This window comes from Numenius arquata, chromosome 1 (genome assembly GCF_964106895.1).
Source record: "Numenius arquata chromosome 1, bNumArq3.hap1.1, whole genome shotgun sequence".
Classification (NCBI taxonomy): Eukaryota; Metazoa; Chordata; class Aves; order Charadriiformes; family Scolopacidae; genus Numenius; species Numenius arquata.
Window position 1 is genome coordinate 10,084,682 of NC_133576.1, and position 20,584 is coordinate 10,105,265.

A 20,584-nucleotide genomic window follows, 5' to 3' on the forward strand; every position below is an offset into this window, starting at 1 on the left:
CGATGCAGAGGGCAGGCAGAAAACAGGGTGTGGGGGGGGTGTATTTCGACTTTTATTTTGTCCCTCGTGTATTTTGGCATGTAAAGGGCACACGAGGGGGAAGGGGGGGGGAGACGACACGCCGCTCGTGGCCCAACTGGCTGCCCGCCCCGCCCCCTCACCCCACAGGGCAGGCAGGAGGGCGCACCCCCCCCCCCCCCCCCCCATACACAAGCCACAGGTACACACAAGCCCCCTCCTCCCCTCCAGGGCAGCAAGGAGGTGGCATCATCCCACCAAGCAGCGAAGAAGCACTAAGGGCTGTGTGTCACATCGGGGTGGGGACAGTGAGGACACTTCCTACAGAAACAGATATTCCCCCTCCCCTCCCGCCCCCACCCTCCCTCCCCCTCCCGGAGCCCCTTCACTCATGTCCACGGGGGCTCCAACCCCTGGTCTTTTTGGTCAGGGAACTCTTCTCTCCACGTGTGTCTCCACGGAGAAGGGAGGACTGGGGAAAGAGGAGCAGGGGAGAGAAGGACCCTGCTCTCATCCTCACGGCCCCTGCCCCTTCCCCTCCCCCCGGCCCCCGCAATGCCTTCAGCCCACTCTGCCCCCACCACACACAGCGAGAGGATGTTCTAGCTGGGAATCCGCTGGTAGAAGTAGATGTAGCCCAGATCCTTGGGGGGCTTCTCAGAAGCACAGACTTTCTGGTCGTTGTAGATCACCCACCTGCAACAGGCAGAAAGGGGGAGCTCAGAGACGCCATTCTGCGGCAAACACACAACTTAATTCCCCTCGCCTGCTCTCACCCCCGACCCCCTAAGCCCTCTGAAGAAACAGAGGAGGACAATGACTTAAAGCTGTACCTCCAAGACCCCTTACGCTGTGAAAACCCCTCTTACCTGCCATCTTTCTTGATGTGACAAACATAGTGTCCGCACATAGTCGAAGTGCCCATGTGGCTGATGAAGGCAAACAGCTGATATTCTTGAGAGGAGGAGGGAAGAGAGGAGCGGTCAGAGAAAGGCAGGCATCTTACCCCAAAACACCCTACGCAAGGCCCTCTTAGGAAAGGATCCCTGAAAGAAGCTCTGCTGGGCTATAATTTAGAAGCGGGTCTCCACCAAGCCTGACTGAGGATTTGGTCTTGAGGCCAAACGTACAGGGAAACAGGAGGTGCTAACTACCACTTAAGCCTTCCCTCTTCCAACTGCTTATTCGGCCCATGGGTGCCGGGTGGGTAACGGCAGGGATTCCCCCTCCCTACAGCACCCAGCAGCGTGGGCAGCACGGCACTCATCCTGCACAGGGACCGCAACCTGGTTTTTCAATGGGAACAGGAAACCATCCCAGGATGACTGGGAGAAAGAAGCACAGCCCTTCCCATCTTTCACTTGACAGCATTTCCTCTGCCTCTCTCTCACCAGCTTCCAGGGAATCACCAGCCCGAAGCGTCTAGACCCTACATTGCCATCCCTCTCCTTTTCCATCCTGCTTCCACCTCAACAACCAGACCGCCTCCACATGCGCTAGGGAGGATAAAGCCATGTAGAGTTTGCACCCCCAAATCCACATTCCTACTGCTTGGAACTCACTTCCAGGCCCATCGCGCACTTTAGGACCCACGGGGACAGATTCAGAGATGGACTCCGCTGCTGAGCGCCCCTCTGAGATATCCATAGCAGCTTCTGCATCAAGGTCATCAATATGACTAAAGATCCAATCCACGGCACGCTCCAGACTGTTATTCTGGAAGGAAGAAAAGACTGTGAACTTGGGAATGCCTGTTCCTGAGAAGGTGCTTTCACTCTGACGTCACCCATGCCTCTCACCGTGGCTCTAAGCGCTTTCATAGCCTGGTCCCGGGAGAAGCCCATGGAGACAATGGTGGCCACACTGTCTTCTGAAGGAGGGTCTGGGCAGGCAATAGTTGACCCTGGTCCACTGGATCCAGGGAGAACTAACGGGTTAGCAAAGTCTGCAGCAGGAAACAGCACACAGCTCAGAGCAGTTAGGTCTCTCCAAAAGGGATACAGTCTGAGGTCCCAACCACTTCAGTTTTCCACTGTGGCAGTGGGACAGGCGGTCCAATGGCCCAGGGGCAATAAGCTTCACCATGGCCACATGGTCTCATACCTGGATCATCCATATGTGACATGACCCAGTTCATGGCAGCCTCAACCCCACTGTTCCCTGTGTAATACACGGCTTTGCGGCAGGCATCCATGGGAAAGCCCATCTCCACTAGCTGGATAATCACTGACTCATCCAGCATGGGTGCTGTGGGAAGAGAGAGATTAGAGCCACCCGCTCCCACCCAGCCCTGCCTGCTCCCTTTTGTGCAGTGTCACACAGGCTCCCAAGCCACCATTTCCTGGCTTCGTTTCACACAAGTTGTGTGTCTCTGCTCTTCTCACCCTTGGCTACCTGTCTTCTTCAGAAGCGCAGCCTCACACACAGGCAGCCCAGGGGACAAAAGGATTCGAGTCGTGAACTCAGGAGCACTGGCTCTTCCCTAGCTTCCAAACTCTACCTCCCACCGTGGTTTGTGAAAATAAAATACCTCTACCCGTTACATTTTGTATAAATCCCAGCTCTGGCCCCTCTAAATGCACCTCCCCGTCCTCCACGGAACAGGAATCAAGAGGCTCCCTTGCATAACACCCTTGCATAACAGGCGGGCAAGGGAGGGAGAAGGCATTCGCTGACAGAGGGACAGGGAAAGGCTGAGCAGGTGGGAAACCGCTAGCATGGGAGACAAGACAAGGAGAGCAAGGAAATGAGTCAGGCATCAGGAAGAGAGGAGGAGAATCACTAACATGTCGGAGAGGAGAAGTGAGGGGAGCAGAAGGAGTCGTCGTCCTCGTTGCCATAGAACCCCAGGCTACCTTTGGGCTCATCTGGTGTCACCAGTGGGGGTGCGATGTCTGGCATTTCTTCTTCTCCGTCTTGCAGCCCCATCCCCTGCAGTGCAGAGATGTCCAGCTCCTCTGGCATTTCAATGGAGACATCTGCAAGACACAGTCTTGCTCAGCCTCCCCATAGAGGCAGAAACAAAGAACTTGGTTGGGAGATCTAAAAGGGTAAGTCCCTGGGGATGCAATACGCTACACTCTGCAGCTCCTTTTGGGGTAGTTTTCAGTAATGACCACAAAACCCATATATGACACCAAATACCTATACGCTCTGTACTTCTCATCCTTCTTACCAAGCTTTTTGGGCACCCAGTCCAGACCGAAAGTGAATTTCTTGATCTGGATCACCAAATAATCCGGGAAAGAGGCAAACCGTGTTGTTCTGAAAGAGACAAGTAATACTTACAAATACTTTGTCAGCAATGATGGAGGGCACCTAGCTGATTCAAGAAATCAGGGAGTAGGGCGGAGGTATGTCCTAAGCTGGGGGGGGGGGGGGCACAAATCCGTGCAGCTCTCTTATGCTGAGCTTAAAGCTCTTCAAACACAGAACCATTTCTAAAGCAGATGCTCTGACGAGACAGAATGGAGCGTGTACAAAAACTTGGGGGATGAGGAAAAATAGTACATGTTCTCTACCTTCCAATCCTGTATTTTACAAGCCTCCTCAGATTTTAATTAAAAGCCTAACCCTTAAGGAATGTAGAGGAAATAACATCTTTTGTTAGACCAATAGATACAGCTGCAAGAACTGACAAGCTTTCAAGCACGAGAGCACTTCTTTGTATATGAAGCAAAAGCAGTGAATTTTAAGCTAACTGAATTTGATTGAACACTATTTAGTTAAACAATTTGAGAGAGAGGGTGCCTGGAATCCATGAAACAGAGGGGAATGTATGTGAAAGGAGAAGCAGTAGCAAGACAGACAGATACTTATTATCAGGCGATAATTGTAACATTCCATAAAATTAACTTAAGTAACAGTATATATTCAGTGCTAATTCTTACCAAGTGTTTGAACACAACTCACTACTTAAAAGCAAAACAAAATGTTACTTTTCAATGTGATCGTGTTATTGACCATTTGTTTAAAGTAGCTATTGCTTAATAATAGTATATTTGTTAGAAAACGACTTCCAGCTCTTTGAGGATTACTCTTTCATTGCAGAGGAACAGTCAGCAGCATCACAGCAGGAAGCTGCTTAAGTTTGTAATCTTCTCACTACACCTTTGCACTGTTGCATGTGCTGCAGGCAGTGAGACAAATTAAAGCTGTTTTTTTAAACCTTAGCATTTAAGTTAGCATTCTTTAAAATAACACACACGTCTGTTACACCCAGCATTTTGCTCAAACTTTTATAGCTAAAAACTTCCTTTAAAGAATTTTTAGACACCAAGCAGGACCAGTGTTGCCACACTGTCAGTACTAATTTTAAAGGTAAATTTTGAATTTAGACTAAAAGCTGTTAGTTTTCTGGAATATCACTGTATTCTTGTAGCCCCTCAGCAATGGAAGTCCTACGGTAAGGATTTCACTAGCACTGCTGTTCTGCCCACTTCTATCCCTTGGGAGCAATCACTCTAGCACTGATGGACTGGTTCCCCCTCTGCTTCAATGTTCTGTGGGTTCGGGGTGTGGAAGACTACAAAGCTTTGGTAGCACTTCTTCCCCAAGCAACTGAAAGAAGTCCCCAAAGATGCAGCTATTGCCAGTTTGTCATAGCCTAGCTAGTAACTCAGACACACTCACTTGAGAGCCACAGACTTGGCCTGCAAGGCTGTGCTCCAGAAATCATCCACCTGCTCTGGAGCTCCATAGGCCTCTAGGCAGGAGCTGAAAGGCACCTTGGCTCGCACCAGCTCAGGCAGTGGCTGCTTCTCCTCCTCTGCCTGCCGCTTCTTCTCCTCATATTCCAGTAGTTCATCTAGAGAATAAAGCAGAGGAGTCAAGGTCCACCCTTAGGGACCTACAAAGCAACTGGTGTAAGCTACACCCAGAGGCAGAATAGGCCTGTAGGTACACGCCATCAAGAACGGAGCACAAAGCTGACAACGTCTTCCAGAAGCGCTCTTCTGCTACTGCAGTCCTGTTTTGCCCTTGAATCACAGCCCAGCCTGTGGTGTCGGAGGGAACGGTCCTAGAGGCACATCACTGTGTCACACCACCTCTGAAGAAAACAGCCCAAAAGCAATCCACAAAAGCAGGTGAAGGATCAATCTGGCTTCAGAAATGGCAAAGGCAGTCCCTGAGGAAGTCCCTTTCTTATTTAAGGAGTCCTGTAATGAAAGTACAATATCCAAACATAATGTCTGCTACTGTTCTGACCTTGGCACGTCACTGACCTTTGTTTAGTGCAGCATCCATGGGCACGGGCAGCTGCATGATATAGTCCACACGCTGGGTATATTTCACCTTTTCTGTGGCCAGGCACTTCAGCTTCTCCTCCACCAGAAAGCGGAAAACCTCATTGGGGTTCTCCGAGCTGCGGCAGTTCCTCTGAAAAAGGAGAGATTAGAAGGACAGATGTAACATCAGAATAGCAGAAATAAATACCTGCAGTAGCAGCAACAGCCACACAGGACACAGCTAAAGAGTATTCACTTCATAGAATCATAAAATCATCTAGGTTGGAAGGGACCTTCAAGATCATCTAGTCCAACCATCAACCTAACTCTGACAAAAAAAACATCACTAAACCATGTCCCCCAGCTCCATGTCAACTGGTCTTTTGAACACCTCCAGGGATGGTGCCTCAACCGCTTCCCTGGGCAGTCCATTCCAATGCTAGATAACCCTTTCAGTGTAAAAATTCTTCCTAATATCCAACCTGAACCTCCCCTGGCACAACTTGAGGCCATTTCCTCTAGTCCTGTCGCCTGTGACTTGGGAGAAGAGACCGACCCCTGCCTCTCTACAACCTCCTTCCAGGTAGTTGTAGAGAGCAATAAGGTCGCCCCTCAGCCTCCTCTTCTCCAGACTGAACAACCCCAGCTCCCTCAGCCTCTCCTCATAAGATCTGTGCTCCAGACCCCTCTCCAGCTTCGTTGCCCTTCTCTGGATCCGCTCCAGCACCTCAATGTCTTTTTTGTGGTAAGGGGCCCAAAACTGGACGCAAACTTCTGTACCCAGTCCACTGGAAAAGGCAGCAAAGAGTAAACTAGAGCCAACTTCTGTACCCCAGGAACCCATGCCATTCCTGCTCCTAAAGAAGACAATTTACATCTCCAGCTGTACATTCCCAGAAAACATTCCTCCAAGGAATCAGCCCTTAAACATCTCTCTTTCTCTACTCCCACAGGTGCTGGCTGGCCCATTTCCCCATGTTCTCTCCCCCTCTCTGCTCCAGTTGCTAGCTTCTCACCTCCACTCCTCACACCCTGCTGTGGAGAGAAAACAGAGCTGGGCTTTTCCATGATTTTGACAGATAGACTCAACCATTACCTCCACCATGTTGATGAAGTGCAGAAAGAATTCCTGGGCGTCCTGCTGTCGGTTGGTGGAAAATTCTGGGTGCCCCTTTCCAATGAGGGCCTTAAACATGCGTGGAGCAATGCCATTTTGCACACCCTGCAAACAACAAGGTGGAAGAGGAAGGTGGTCATAATTTGCTAACCATGCGTCCTGGCATATAGTGCTCCACTCATAACCATGCTTTTCTTCAGGAGACAGGGCCCTGGAACGATCCCCAGGACATGTCTTCAGAAAGGGTTCTCTCTTCATCCCCATGTAAGACATACAATGCCTCATGCAACACACACATCACGAGGATGCCATATCCAAGTCTCACCTTCTGATCGGGCTGCTGTTCCCCATCTGCAGAAGCTGGCTTTGAATACTCCCCAGAAAGCAGCCCGTGGCCCAGTTTGGCTCTGGAATGATGAAGAAGTCACTGTTAGCATCAAAAAGGTTTCTGCAATCCCACATGCTCCAGGAGCCACATCAACCCCTCCAGCTTTAACACTGCCATGGACTGACAGTCTCACAGAGATCAGCTTTCTCTGCTGCACCAGCCAAGATCATCTCATCTTGGTCTGCTCTCTGGTCGCATGAGACATCATTGACTTGAAAGTTACCAGGACTTCCGGGCACCCATCTCAACCATTGCTTGCACAGTGGGAAGAACATAAAGGAACAGCTTCCTTTGCCCCACAGAAGGGCAGCTGGTGCTGAGCCACACAGCAGCTGTGTAACAGCCAAACTAAGCTGCAGCCTGACATGGGTAAAGCAGGAGGGTATCAGCTGCTCTGACTGTGCAGGAGACAACAGGGCAGAGTGAAATTGTCTGAGCCAGAAATAGCATTGCTGTGAGCAGACTGATCACATTTTCCCAGGGGAAAGATCAAGAATGAGTGCATGAGGCACTTGGTGGACAACAGTAACGTTCAGTGATTTCCTCCTATGCTCAGACCCTTCCTACTCTTCCACTTCACCCCAGTCCCTCCCCATCACTGTTGCCATTTGTCTGGAACCATACCCCACCGATTCCTCCCTTTGCCCAGGCAAAAATCTTCCCAGCTGTCTCAACTTAATCCCCTCCTCAGTGAACACCTCACCCCAGGCTGTCCAAATTTAGAATCCTCCCTTACCGCTGAACTCCCGTCCACAAATGCCACCTTCCATTCCTCCACCCGAAACCTCCATATACTCCTCTGCTGCTTTAGAGCAGACGTAGCACAGAATTAACGTATTTAAAATGCAACACCCTCCCCAAATCTTGTGTTCCTTCTTCTGTATATTCTCCTGCTATCGCTCGCACTATGCCTCTTGCAGGAAGCCTCTTTAAGTATATATAAATTATCCGGTGAGAATAAAGTTGCCTAAATCTATGTATTTATTTGCTCTTAGCCATCTCTCTCCGTCGCAGAGAGCAAGCACCTTTTCGCTGTTACGCAGATAGAATATGCCTACCAGAAGTCCCCCCGTGGCAACAGATGGTACTGCGTTCCCCACATAACACATTTAAGAGCCTCTCATGAACACTGAGGTGCACTCTGTCCTCTCCATCTAGGGCATTCAGCTGAACTTTCTTGGCATAGATCCTTATTGATCACTGAGGATCAGTGTCTCTGGTGATGGACACAGAAAGAGAGAGGCGAGGCTTGAGGGAGAAACCTGCAGCAAAGCACTCTGTAGCAGCGCAGAGGGGACGCACCCAGGCAGCCTCAGCCTTCCTTCTCTCACCAAAACTCTACGTACACTTGTGTGCTGAAGTCCTGTGTGGGGTCCGAAGGTGCACTTTGGAATATCTTCTCCAGCTTGTCCACATACCTGCAAAGCAAAACAGAGCAACCTAAGGAACATATGGGTTCATTTAGCAAAGACAGTTCTGAAGCCTGATTACTGTAACAGAAGCTCCCAGATCTAGGAGACCTTTGTACTGATCCCGGGGCATCCCAGGCTAATGGAAAGGAGTGATTAAGCTCACTTACTTTCTCTGGAAGTCTGGGATACTGAACAGCACCTGCATCACGGAATTGAGGTAGCAACTGTTGCCCAGGTTACGGATACCAGTGTACCCAGGCCCATAGAGGGGCTTGAGCTGCACGCCAGACTCCTGGATGAGCTCCCACTCCCCAATGCGCTGGTTCATGTCTATTTCCAGTTCTGTCATTGTCTTGTCTGTCTGTGGAGGGAAAGAACAGGAAAAACACTCAAAGAAGACTCGAGGGAACATCAGAGCTGGAAAAAGCGAAATGCTGTAGAGAAACAGAGTCAGATCCATTTTATTACATTAGAAGAGGAGGAAGATACAAGAATTGTTTTCAAATATCTGAATACCTGGCACAGAAAGAGGAATAACAGACACGGGAGAAATCTGAACCATCCCCTGTAAAGGGGCATGGAAATCACACACTAACGCTGAATCTAGAGAACAAAGCTCATTGCCTGGGAACGTCCCTGCCTGCAGTACTGACACAGAACCCCAAGGAAATAAATCTGATGGACAGGAAAGAAAGGCAAAAAAGGCAATGAAAGAGGCAGACAAGACAACTCTGCTCGACCAAAACCAGGGTTTCTTGACCAGGAATGGTTCTGCATAGCCACAGAAAGCTGGAATCCAGCTAAGACACCTCAGACTTGCTGCTCTCTCCCTCTGGAACTATGCAGGACTGCCCTCCCCCCCCCCCCTTTACCTTCTGCATCTTGAGCATGTCAATCCCAAAGTGAGCAAGGTGTTCTGCCAGGTTGGGATCCAACACCATGTCATCCTCATCATAGGAGTAGACATCTATGCAGGAACACAGAGGAAAAGGAGAGACTTATAATGGCCTGTGATCTAACACTCACTGCTGGATGATGAGAACAGAGTGCTCAGAACTGGGTGTTTTGACGAACTGAGCAGTCAGGGTTCCTCTCCTTTTTCAGGAGAGCAGCATGACAGACAGAATATTGAGGTTCCTCCAAAACATGTGACAAGACAAACAATTTTGCCATTGGTCAAGGTACAGAGGCACATGTGTGTCTGAAGCCAGGAAAGTGGGTTACTGTGCCATACACTCTCTACTCAGGCTTTGCACACAAAATTCTTTGATAAACATCCCACCACAGAAAGTAAGACGGCAACCTGGATAACTATTCTAAAACCCTCCGGATTACAAGGGAGAGGAGGAGGAAGGCAAGGTTTTATCAGCTGGTTCTTTGCCAGCCACAGGAAGCATGTCAGAGTGGGAAAGTTCATGATAGGATGACACTGAATATTCCAGGTCATAAGATGGGCAGCACCAGCCTAATTCCTGGGAATCCTCCCTGACTTCCCTTGTCAGAGACCACAGTCAGGCTGATTGGTGTCTGCTGTCTATAACCCTCACAGGATCCCCCTTCTCACCAGCCCCGTCAGGAGTAATTGTTCCCAGTTTCACAGCCAGTGGGTAGCCAGTTTCCCGGTAATGCTCGACCGCATGATTGTTGCCACCACTGCCATCAAAATAGCGCCGACCACAGAGGATGGCTCCATCGGTCATGTTCAGCCACAGGTTCTCCCTCATGTCACACTTGCTGCACTTCCAGCCGCTATTGACAAGAAACAGAGAAAAAGAGATTAGGGTGAAAACCTTTGGGTTCTATTTCCCAAGCCCTCTCCATTACTACCCACTGACCATAGCAATCTCATTCCTCTTTTACTGCAGAACACCGAACATCCTGAAATACTTTAGTTTGCCATTTCCCTTGAATTTACTATGACAAGGCACACTCAGAGACTCACAAAAGAAGTCTCATCTGCTGCTGCAGTCCAGGACAGGAGAAGGTGATGGGGTGAGGCCCCATCTGGAGTACTGTGTCCAGTTCTGGGCTCCCCAGTTCAAGAAAGACAGGGAACTGCTGGAGAGGATATAGCAAAGGGCTACAAAGATGATTAGGGGCCTGGAGCATCTCTCTTACAAGGAAAGGCTGAGGGACTTGGGTCTTTTTAGTCTGGAGAAGAGAAGGCTGAGGAGGGATCTGATCAACATCTATAAATACTTAAAGGGTGGCCGTCAAGAGGAAGGGGTCAGTCTTTTTTCAGTGGTGCCCAGTAACAGGACAAGAGGAAATGGGCACAAACTTGAACGTAAGAAGTTCCATCTAAACCTGAGGAGGAACTTCTTTACTTTGAGACTGGCAGAGCACTGGAACAGGCTGCCCAGAGAGGTGGCGGAGTCTCCATCTCTGGAGATGTTCAAAACCCACCTCAACAAGTTCCTATGCAACCTGCTCTAGGTGGACCTGCTTTGGTAGGGGGGTTGGACTAGATGATCTCCAGAGGTCCCTTCCAACCCTGTATCATTCTGTGATTCTATGATTTTGTCTGGGATACAGTGTTATACAGCTAGCTTCAGTACTATGCTCACCATGGTGGGATGCGGACATCATTCTGAAGTTGGTGCAGGGAAAAAGCGTGTTTGGAAACACGTCGAACCTCCCCATCCCAAGCCTGCACCTCCTGCTTCCGTGACGCTGAATCTGCTGTCAGGATGGCCTCGACTGCACTGGCAATCTGGAATTAGGGCAGCAGGGAAAAAACAAAATGAAGGGCAGAAGGAAAGAAGCTTCCAGTGCCACAACACTCCACGTTTAGGCTCAGATCAGCAAGTCAGTTGTGCTAGAGCAGAATTCAGGAGCCTCAGTCATAAGCCAGGACTCGGTAATATAAAGCACTGTATAAGTGCAGAACAATCCTGCTTCCTGCGAGCTGAAACTTCGCAGCAGCTCTGCAGGACCCCTTCTACAGGACAGCAGTTCCTTCTCTGCAAGGGTGCATTTTCTCCCTACCAACAGAAAACACATCTCTCCATGAAAACATACCCTGTCTCTGACCATGTCTGGTAGTCCCTCCAGCCCATCACGAGGAATATCCAAATGTTCTGGCAAAATTACTATTTTTACATCTTCGTCATATTCAAACTTTTCCTCTGTGATGTCAAATCCACCTTCTACACCTGCAGGAAGAAAAAACATTGTGGTAACAGGTAAAACCAAATAACTTGCAAAGCTTCTTTGCCCATAGCTTACATGATATAAGGCACCATGACTAAGGCAAAGCTCTAGATCAATGACCCACAAGCTTTCTTCCATTTCTGGATCCCAAAGCTTCTGCTGCTGGTGTGGGCTTCACAGGACCAAATATAAGCCTACTGACAATAGGTCTGCTTTTCCCAGCTCTTTTTACAGATGCTTAGAAGGAATCTCCAGACCCTGATTACAATCAGAAAAAAAAGACCTGCTCTAGAGAGACACTGGCCAGAACAGAGCCATGAGAAAGCACTGCTGTTCATCCTTCACAGTACATCCAAGATGATGAACGGAGATATGCATGAAGAAATCGTATTCAAATCCTGTGCAAAGGTCTAGTCTACCAGCATCTTTAAGATGCCTGCCTTGGCTTCTTGCCTCTTCCAGGAAGGACAGCCCTGAACTTAAGCACGGAGAACCAGGAGTTCCTCTGGAACCAGAACATTCAGAATTACAGAAAAAGTCTTAGCAAAGGTATAGTGCTAGTAGTTTCTCATGCCCACGTAGCCACGCTTTCCAGAGATTGCAACAGAAATGGGAGTTCCATACATAACAGGTTATTTGCCAGTTGTCAAGAGTCATGATGGACGCTCACCAAAACCATCTGCAGTGGAGGGAACAGTTTCTGATTTATGTAGATACTCAGGAAAAAAGCTTGGCCTTTTCTGTCCTCCAAGAGTTCACACCTTAGATCCCAGAAGGAAACTGGCAGAAGACACATGGCTTACTAGCAGACTTAACTCCTTGTGTTTTTTTTAAACCAAATTTCCCTTATTTCTTAAAAAATGGCATGCTGTGACAGCAATAGATCTCTGAAGATCTGTGGCTGCAACAGATGGGAATACGAGTTTTTGCTGTTTAATGCCTCAGCCTCAAGAATCCTGCGTGCAACACGCTTGTGATAACCATTATTGCATTTAGGTAAAAAACATTGACAAAAACACCTGGCTCCCACAAGATCTCTTGCAACTCTCCCCTCAAACACCTACATTCTTTAGACTGTGCACAAACTGCTATGTACGAATGTAGATGGTGTGAGCTGGAGTGATTTAAGAAATACCTGAAAGCAGTCACCAGCATCATGCAACAACACACCCAGATAATCCTCTTCTGTGCCTCTTCAGCACATCCCAGAGAGATCTCCTGTCATCGTTTCATACAGTAAAGCAATGCACAATCCCTCGGGGGTTTTACACAGGGTATTACACATTTCTGAACTCTAAGCAAACTAAAACAGACTGCCAAAGTTCCCTAGGGTGGTTATATGAATCTGACGAAGCTCCAGATGAGGAAGAGGGTCTTCAGCCAGCAGACTGTCTCCTAGCCCTTTCCCCTCCTCCCTGTATAGCCAACAGCTTGCCACGAAGGTACACTGCCTCCCTCTCTGTGGTTATATCTAAGCACCACAAACTCCAAAAGCCATCCAACCAACATGCAGGCATGAGAAGCTGTCCTGGTTTGAGGTAAAACAGAACTAAAATTTCCTGTTCAGTAATTTTACTTTTTTAGCTGGGCCTCTTCTGACTAACTAAACTCCAAAATTAACAGCATATTGTTCAGAAACTGTTCACTCTCACAGTGATAAAAACTGATCATACCAAGGAATGGTATGCAGACAGGCCCTTGCTTATACTTATTGCTATAACAACCAAGGTCAGGTAAATTTGTTATTTGCCCCATTGGAGGGTCAGAAGCGGAAAAGCGTAGAAGGGGTCACGCCTGCGGGGAGGAGCGGACAGGACCCAAAACTGACCAACAGGGTATTCCATCCCATCTGCATCATGTTCAGTATAAAAGCTGAGGGATCAAAGGGTCAACTCTCTTTCTTCCTGGAAGGAAGAGGACCCTGTTCGTCTGCCTTTGATCCTGATCCGAGCACTCCTGACTCCAGATCTGGAATCCAGCTCCTGTCCATCACTGAGTCCAGTCTGGGACTTTTCCCCGTGCCTGCAGGTGAGGTGATCGTCATCCTGGGAGCTTGATACAGTTTGGTATATACTCTATACTTTTTTTTTTCTCCTTTTCTTATTATTATTTATTATTTCATTACTTATTAATATTTTCATTAAAGTAGTTTAGTTTTTTTCTAAACTCATAAATCTCTTTTATCTCTTCCTCTCCTCTCTTTTTCTTAGAGGGGAGGGAGGGCCATTTGTCGTTCTGATTGGTCAGTCTGGTCAAAACCATGACAGAAGCAAGCACTATAGAATTTTTTCCCGTGGAGGGGGAAGCTGAGGTACAGGGAGATCACGGCCTACATTTTGCAGCCAAAGACATTTTGCCCGTACATCTTTCTTGTACTTTTAAAAATCTCCCACATCAGGATTAGCTAAACCAACACAGTCAAGCTAAAAAAGAGGAAAAAAACCCAGCCTCTCCCGGATTTAAGATCACTGCATCAACTACAGGACTAATACTGTCTTTTATTCTCCCCTGCTCCATTCACCCCATTCAACTGTTATCACAGGCAGCTATTTGCTGACCCAGGGACAACACTTGTCTCAAGACCTTTGTAGAACTGAGGATGCAGAAATAACTCATAAAGCAGACTGAGCCTCATCTGTCTAAAAGCAGCATAATCATATACATAAAAGCACTGGCTATCGGAAGAAACATAGATTCTAATCTCAGTTTTGCTAGAAGTGACCTTTGGGACTCCATTCACCTCGCCATAAAACCAGGGAGCAGCTGAAAGTCTTAGTGCTGGTGTTTGTGCTGCAGCAGCAGTGGAGTCACAGATGTCTGCCACACAATGGCACAGCCAGGGAAAAAGTGAGCAAAAAGCAAGATGTGCACGGTCCAGGTTCTGGATTTCCCTCTAGTGGTCAGATCCCCGCAAGCCAAGAACCTGTTACTGCTAAAAAATGTTCCAACCCTCTGCTTTATAGATCTCCATAATGGCTCAGAAATTACTAGGTGAGACTGCTCTAAATAAGCAACACGTTCCTTGATTTCCATGACAGCCTTTGCAGTTCGTGCAAAAGAGTAACGGAACACCAGCCCTGTTCTTCCAAAAAAAAAGGGCTTGTTTTGTATATTTTAATGTTCTTGTGTATTTCCTCCAGTATCAGCCTTGTCTTCCAAAGAACTATCAAGCCCAAAATATTAATACAGCATTTACCAGTAATTTCTTCCCCATCTACATAACTAACACTAGTTCAATACCTGAGAAGTTTAAAAAATAGCTTTTCTATCAGTGACTTCAAACTTACTTTTCTCAGACTTACGCATTTTCTCAAACTTGCTCCAGCCCCACACATCCATATTAAGCAACAGCCCCACACTGGTTATACCCACACCGAGCCAAGTCAGGCATAGAGAGTTAAGAGAGGATGCAAAACTTTTACCTCCAGAAAACATGATACAACTTTGAACACAGCACAAAACTACCACCTCAACAACTGTTTTGCAGAAACTGCTCACCTAAAACACACCAGAAAACATGAAGATTGAATTTGGTCAGGGATACCAGTTTCCACTAGAGCAGAAGAGGAAAGGCAAAAGCAACGTGCCACGAAGCCAGGCAGCTCCAAAGGACTGGTCCAAAACAACAAGGATGATATCATACACAAATGTTTTCTTACCGATAGCCAAGCGAGTTGGTTTCTTCCTTGGGGGGTCCCCAGCACTGGTGTTGGTGTCCTCTTCCTTCTATTTCGTTGAGAAGAAATAGGGAAACAGAGTTAGGGGGACAGGCAAGCCTTAAGGATTGAAATTAAGCTACTGTGAAAACACAAAGAGGCAGAAATAGCACAGGCAACCCATACAACAATTCAGCATAAGCAGAGCTAAAGAACTGGTGTCCTTCAATTCACCAAGGAAAACACCAGTTGCATTTGAGGAGAGAAAACTCTGTATCTGACTGAATACAGAGACATATCCCAGCTCTCAATTTCAGAACAAGTTTGACTGTACGCATTTTTATTTTTTACCGGTTTACGTGTTCTTTTGAGGTGCAGGTAGACCCGCTGGCCTGTTTTCTGATAGTGCTTTTCCACATATTGCTTCCCGAAGCCCAGGAATGTGTTCATGCAGATATACAAGCCACCATCTGACTCCTGGAAGGAGGGAGAGATAAAAACTGAAGGGAGATGGTAATGAATGCCATTCTAACTGCGAGGACAGACACAGGCTTCCCTCTAGGAACACTATTTATTAAATCGTGGCTACAGCTCATTCCTACATACCAGCCACTTAGTAGCTAGTCTGAAATAAGCTGGCAAGCCCCAGCCTGGCTGTCACAGAAGAACAGGTACTCCTGTCAAGATGACGTGTTTGAAAAACTATTTGTGTGTTCATTTACGGCAGGATGCTACTGAATCAGGAAAGCCTGAGCGGGATCCTCAGAAGCTTATCTCGCAAAAGGTCCTTAGCACACACAGTTCACACGTTCAGAGCACGGTACAATCACTACCAACAAAACCGTGCCACCCTGTATGACGGTGTAACTCCCAGTGCCACGGGAGTTACATGCCAAACTACAGTGTGAGGAAGATTAACAGACCACTGTTTATTTTTGCTGCTGTATTCAAAAGCTTGTGAGTAGCTCCAAAACGGATACAGAATGAGCCCCTCCTCATCCCACAAGCACCTGGAAAACACCACGCTCGGTCAGCAGAGATACTCTTTTTAAATTGAAGAGGTGAGGGACCCTCTGTACAAGAGGGAAACCAGCAAGAAGCTCTCAGCCTGCTTCCCACCATTAACCAGCTGGGACAGAGTCAGGGCAGGGAGCACATGGACAGGCAACACCGCGGGACTCGGGGAGGAAAAGAGGGCCAGGCTGCCGTGTGCTGCTTCCTCCAAGGACCCATATTTTCCAGCCGCAGCCCATTTCTTCTGGTGGGCTGGGGCACAGCCTGGATGGGCGCCTGAGGACGAGGCCAAGGGGGACACCTCGCTCTCCTGCCACCTGGGCCTCCCCAGGTCCACCTAGGCCAGGCGGGGGTAGGGAAGGAGGAGCAGGGATGCCGGCAGGGTGGAGACGGCTGGAGAAGGGACCACTGCCATCTTAATGACACAGCACCGACTCGACCCACCGTCTGCCGAGCCACGCCACACGGTGAGGCCGGAGGGGCAGCTCAGACGCGGGCCGGGGGTCCCGCCCTCCCCCCCCCCCGCCACCAAGGGCAGGACCCGGGGCGCGCTCAGGCCCCCCACCGGACTACAAGTCCCAGCAGCGGAGGGGGAAGTCGGGGGGCACCCACCCTCCAGGAAGCGGGCCGGGTCGGGCCGGGCCCAGAGGGAGCGAGCGACCTGCCCACGCCCGCTCCGGCCCCAGAACTACAGCCCCCATCGCTCCCGGGCGGCCGGGCGGGACGCGGCGCGAGGCACGCCGGGCGCTGTAGTCCCTGGGGGCACCGCGCTCCGCCCGGCCGCGGGCCGGCCCCGCCGCCGGGGAACCACAAGTCCCATGGCGCCCCGCGCGGGCGGCGCCCCGGCGGGCGGGTGGGCCAGGAGCGGGCCGGGGCGGAGGGTTCGGGCCGGTAAGGCGGATGGGCGGGCGGGCCGGCCGCGGAGCGCGCTTACCGGCGTATCAAAGGAAAAGGCGCACTCGTCCTTGTGGACCCGGTCGCCGGCCTTGGGCACCCGGATGGACGGCAACACCGAGAGCAGCGCCTCGCTCAGCTCCGCCATGACAGCGGCTCACTGCGGCACCGCCCACGGCGCCCCACCCTAACCAATCAGAGCCCTGCCTGGTCAGGCGGGCTCTGGCCAATCCCGCGCCGCAGGGGCGCGCCGGCAGCGAGGCTGAGGGGTGGGCCAGCAGGCACCGCCCGTCCCGTTCGCCCAATCGCAGCCAACCTTCTGCCATCACGGGAGGCGGTGCCGGGCTGCTCGGCCAATAGAGCGGGGCGGGGAGCTCCCCGAAGATTGACAGCGGGCGGGCGAGGAGGGACGTGCCGGGCGGGGGCTGCGGAGCCCCGCGGGAGACCGGGGCGGGGGAGGGCGTGGCGAGGGGGAAGTCCCCGCCCCCCTGCGGGGGCCAATGGGGCGGTGCCGGCTGTTGGGCGGGAGATTTGAATCGCGGTCAGCGGGCGGGGCGGGGGGAGCAGTGCGGCTGGGTGTCCGCCGCCATGGGGGTCTCCGGCAGCGTCCCGGCTACCCCCACCGCTCCCCGCAACAAGCACCTGGCGCACGTCCGCGACCCCCGCTCCCCCAGCGTCGGCATCTTGCGGACGCCTATCGAGGTGGGCGCACACCGCCCCCCTTCCCTCCCGCTGGCCGCCTCCCGGCCACGGTGGCTCCGGCTGGGATCGCCGCCGTTACGCCTTGCTCTCTCCCTCCCGCAGGTGGTGAGCTCCCCGGTGGACAGCCCGCAGCCCGGCCCCGCTGAGCCGGCGGTGGGTACCAGCCAGGACTGGGACCCGCGGTCGCCCACGCCCGGCATCTCCCGCACGCCCATGAGAGCCGTCTCGAGTGGTGAGTGAGGCCGTAGGGGGGGGCGGGCTGCCCGGCCCGGCGTCTCACCCCGTCCTCCTTCCCCTCATCCCCGGCAGACAGCGTGGATCGCCTGGTGAAGCAGCTCAGCGAGGCCTTCGGGGATGAGGCCGCTTCCCCGGAGCCGTCGGCAGCGACCCGCCCCCCCGAGGAGGTGGCGGCGGCGGAGGAGGAGCCGGCCCGGCGGGGCTCCCCGCTTCCAGCCGTTGCCTCGGGGGAAGAAGCGGAGAGGCTTCCCTCGCCCTCGCCCTCTCCCGGCGCGGCCCCGGCTCGGTCAGCCCGCATTGCCGGGCCTGGCTTCTCATCGGGTAAGTGCTTTGTCTGGGGGTTAAGGCACTGGAGGCTCCCCGAGCCCGACAGCAACACCCCGTGGTGTGTGTGTGTGTGTGTGCCTTCTCCAGGCTCGCTTCCCTGCAGAGACCTGGCCCTGGCAGATGGGAAGCCCCTTTGGGAACTGTTCTTTTATCACAGGTATAAGGCTATAAGAAAGCTGGAGAGGGTACTTTTTACAAGGGCATGTAGCAATAGGACGAGGGGTAATGGCTTCAAACTGAAAGAGGGGAGATCCAGATGAAATATCTGGAAGAAACCTTTCATTATGAGGGTGGTGAGGCACTGGAACAGGTTGCCCAGAGAAGTTGTGGATGCTCCGTCCCTGGAAGCGTTCAAGGCCAGGCTGGATGTGGCTTTAAGCAACCTGGACTAGTGGTTGGTGTCCCTGCCCATGGCAGGGGGTTGGAACTTTATGTTCCAATTTTTAAGGTCCCTTCCAACCTAAGCCATTCTAGGATTCAGACTGTTTTCTGTCCAGAGTTGGAAAAATTACACTTTCAATTGGTAGTCAAAATCAAGAGGTAAATGTCAGCTCTTCCCCTCTCTGAGACAGGCTTGTACTTGTGGAGGCCTATTTGGTGGGACCTTGGAGGTTTTCCTTGGGAAGAGCTAGGGAGCAAGGGCGGGAAGCACATAGAAGTGCTCTGAGTGAGTGGTACTGAACATCTGAACTGAACATTCAGTGGTACTAAACATTAACGTAGACAGTGCTTCAGAAAACTGTGCTGCGCATCTCCTACGAGGAGAGGCTGAGAGCTGGAACCCTTCAGTCTGGAGAAGAGAAGGCTCAGGGGCATCCTATTAGTATGTATAAATACCTGAAGGAAGAGTGTAAGGAAGGGAGAGCCAGAGTCTTTTCAGTGGTGCCCAGTGGGTGACCAGAGGCAACAGGCACAAACTGGAACACAGGAGACTTCATCTTAACATCAGGAAACACCTTTTTTTCCACTGAGAATCACCAAGCAATAGAGCAGGTTACCCAGAAAGGTTATAGAGTCTCCATTCTTAAAGGTATTCAAAAGCTGTCTGGCTGTGGTCCTGGGCAACGGGCTCTAGGTGGCCCTGCTGGAGCAGGGGGTTTGGACCAGATGACTTCCAGAGGTACCTTCCAACTTCAACCTTCTTGTGATCCCTTTACCTGGAATTCCTTGGGTAACAGTCTTTGCTGTGCAGGCAAGCAAGATGATAGATCATAAAGGCCAGGAGATGTTTAAAATCCAGGGCCCTCTACCCTCATTGTGACACGCTGATGTGTTTCCTTCCGGTAGTAGGGAGCAAGCCCATAAGACGCAAGACCAACAACAAAATCATGGCAACATCTGGTGGAACTGGCCGCTCTCCCCTCAGCATCCTACAAGATGATAATTCCCCTGGTGCTCCCGCCCCTCGCCAGGTAAAGCTTATTGAGTTGTACTGTGGGAGGGAGAATGGGCTGAAAAAACCACAAATCTTTCAGTGCTGTATTTTGTAGCCCCCCAGTTTGGAACTGTGGCCTCCTAGGCCTGTAGAGCATAGTGTGATTTCATAAGTATTTTTCTGTGGGTCATTTTTGTCCCGAGATGCGTCCAAGTCTTGCTCAATGTCTGTATCTTTGGCCTTACCATGCTATTGCCCATTTCAATGCATTCCTTCTCTTCAGGCTGTAGAAAGAAGTCCATCACTCTTAGATGTTGTCACAACAGAGCCAAAGCTGAGTGGCCTGAAAATGGGCTATATGTTCCAATGAGAATTAACGAACTCTCAATTAACTTGTCTTTTACCCTTTATGTTTGTTTTTTTTATTTCTCTAGGGCAAGAGACATGTGTTGGGAGAGAACATTGGGGAGAAGAAGGAAGTGATAGTGGATCTAAGCAGGAGCCTCAAATCTGGGAACTGTGCTTGGAGTAACTTGAACAAAGAGAACCAGCAGTGTCCTTTTGTGGAGAACTAAATACTTCCTTTTTGAAGATCTTGCTGTAATTTGCCTCTATGTTTTGAGAGTCTTCTAGGGGTGAGAAATCCTGCAATAAACTGAAACTCTGGACTTGTGGTCATTCTTCTCGCCTCTCCCTGTTGGGGAAAGGGGAAGGAGCACACTCTCTCCATTTGGATGTTTTTATGTACAGTACAGACTTTGGCTCTGCTGTTGTATATCAGCTGTATTGACTTGCTGTATGTAGAGTTCTTATCTGTAGCGAATAAATTTGTATTAAACCTTTGCTGACTGTGTCCTGATAAGACAGTAGGAGTCCCCTCCTTGCCTAGTGCAATATTTCCTTTGGGACAATGATTTGGGAACAACTAGTTCAACCTTCCATTAGCTCTAAAACTCAGCTCTGTCCCCTGCCTGTAATGTGCCACCACAGAGCTGACCTTGAACCTCTGTAGTACAGAGTGGGCTGGGAAGCTGCAGCTCTGTAGGAGAGTGATGGATCCAGT

The 20,584-nt window shown here is 50.4% G+C and overlaps 2 protein-coding genes across 7 annotated transcripts; one reads left to right on the top strand and one right to left on the bottom strand.

The window, feature by feature from the left end:
• Positions 1–31: 31 nt before the first annotated feature.
• On the bottom strand, positions 32–17,050 carry USP5 (ubiquitin specific peptidase 5). Of its 5 annotated transcripts, none has more exons than XM_074159092.1 (20): positions 16,921–17,050; positions 15,324–15,449; positions 14,976–15,042; positions 11,185–11,318; positions 10,731–10,876; positions 9,728–9,912; positions 9,036–9,130; positions 8,331–8,524; positions 8,098–8,169; positions 6,689–6,770; positions 6,343–6,468; positions 5,244–5,397; positions 4,651–4,825; positions 3,194–3,282; positions 2,805–2,996; positions 2,122–2,265; positions 1,818–1,963; positions 1,581–1,734; positions 888–972; positions 32–714 (listed from the first exon to the last, which is right to left on the bottom strand). In XM_074159092.1, exons 1-20 carry the CDS (start codon positions 17,026–17,028, stop codon positions 621–623), a joined length of 2,568 nt encoding a protein of 855 aa, XP_074015193.1. In that variant the 5' UTR covers positions 17,029–17,050; the 3' UTR covers positions 32–620. The 5 variants fall into 5 exon arrangements, with proteins under 5 accessions (XP_074015193.1, XP_074015216.1, XP_074015208.1 ...); XM_074159100.1 differs by having other exon boundaries at positions 607–714; positions 2,874–2,996; positions 16,921–17,028; XM_074159115.1 differs by lacking the exon at positions 15,324–15,449 and having other exon boundaries at positions 16,921–17,028.
• Positions 17,051–17,437: 387 nt separating this feature from the next.
• Positions 17,438–20,364, top strand: CDCA3 (cell division cycle associated 3). 2 transcript variants are annotated; one of them, XM_074160145.1, is made up of 5 exons: positions 17,438–17,582; positions 17,685–17,814; positions 17,892–18,140; positions 19,434–19,558; positions 19,956–20,364. In XM_074160145.1, exons 1-5 carry the CDS (start codon positions 17,469–17,471, stop codon positions 20,094–20,096), a joined length of 759 nt encoding a protein of 252 aa, XP_074016246.1. In that variant the 5' UTR covers positions 17,438–17,468; the 3' UTR covers positions 20,097–20,364. The 2 variants fall into 2 exon arrangements, with proteins under 2 accessions (XP_074016246.1, XP_074016256.1); XM_074160155.1 differs by lacking the exon at positions 17,892–18,140 and having other exon boundaries at positions 17,469–17,582; positions 19,437–19,558; positions 19,956–20,096.
• The last annotated feature ends 220 nt before the right edge of the window (positions 20,365–20,584 follow it).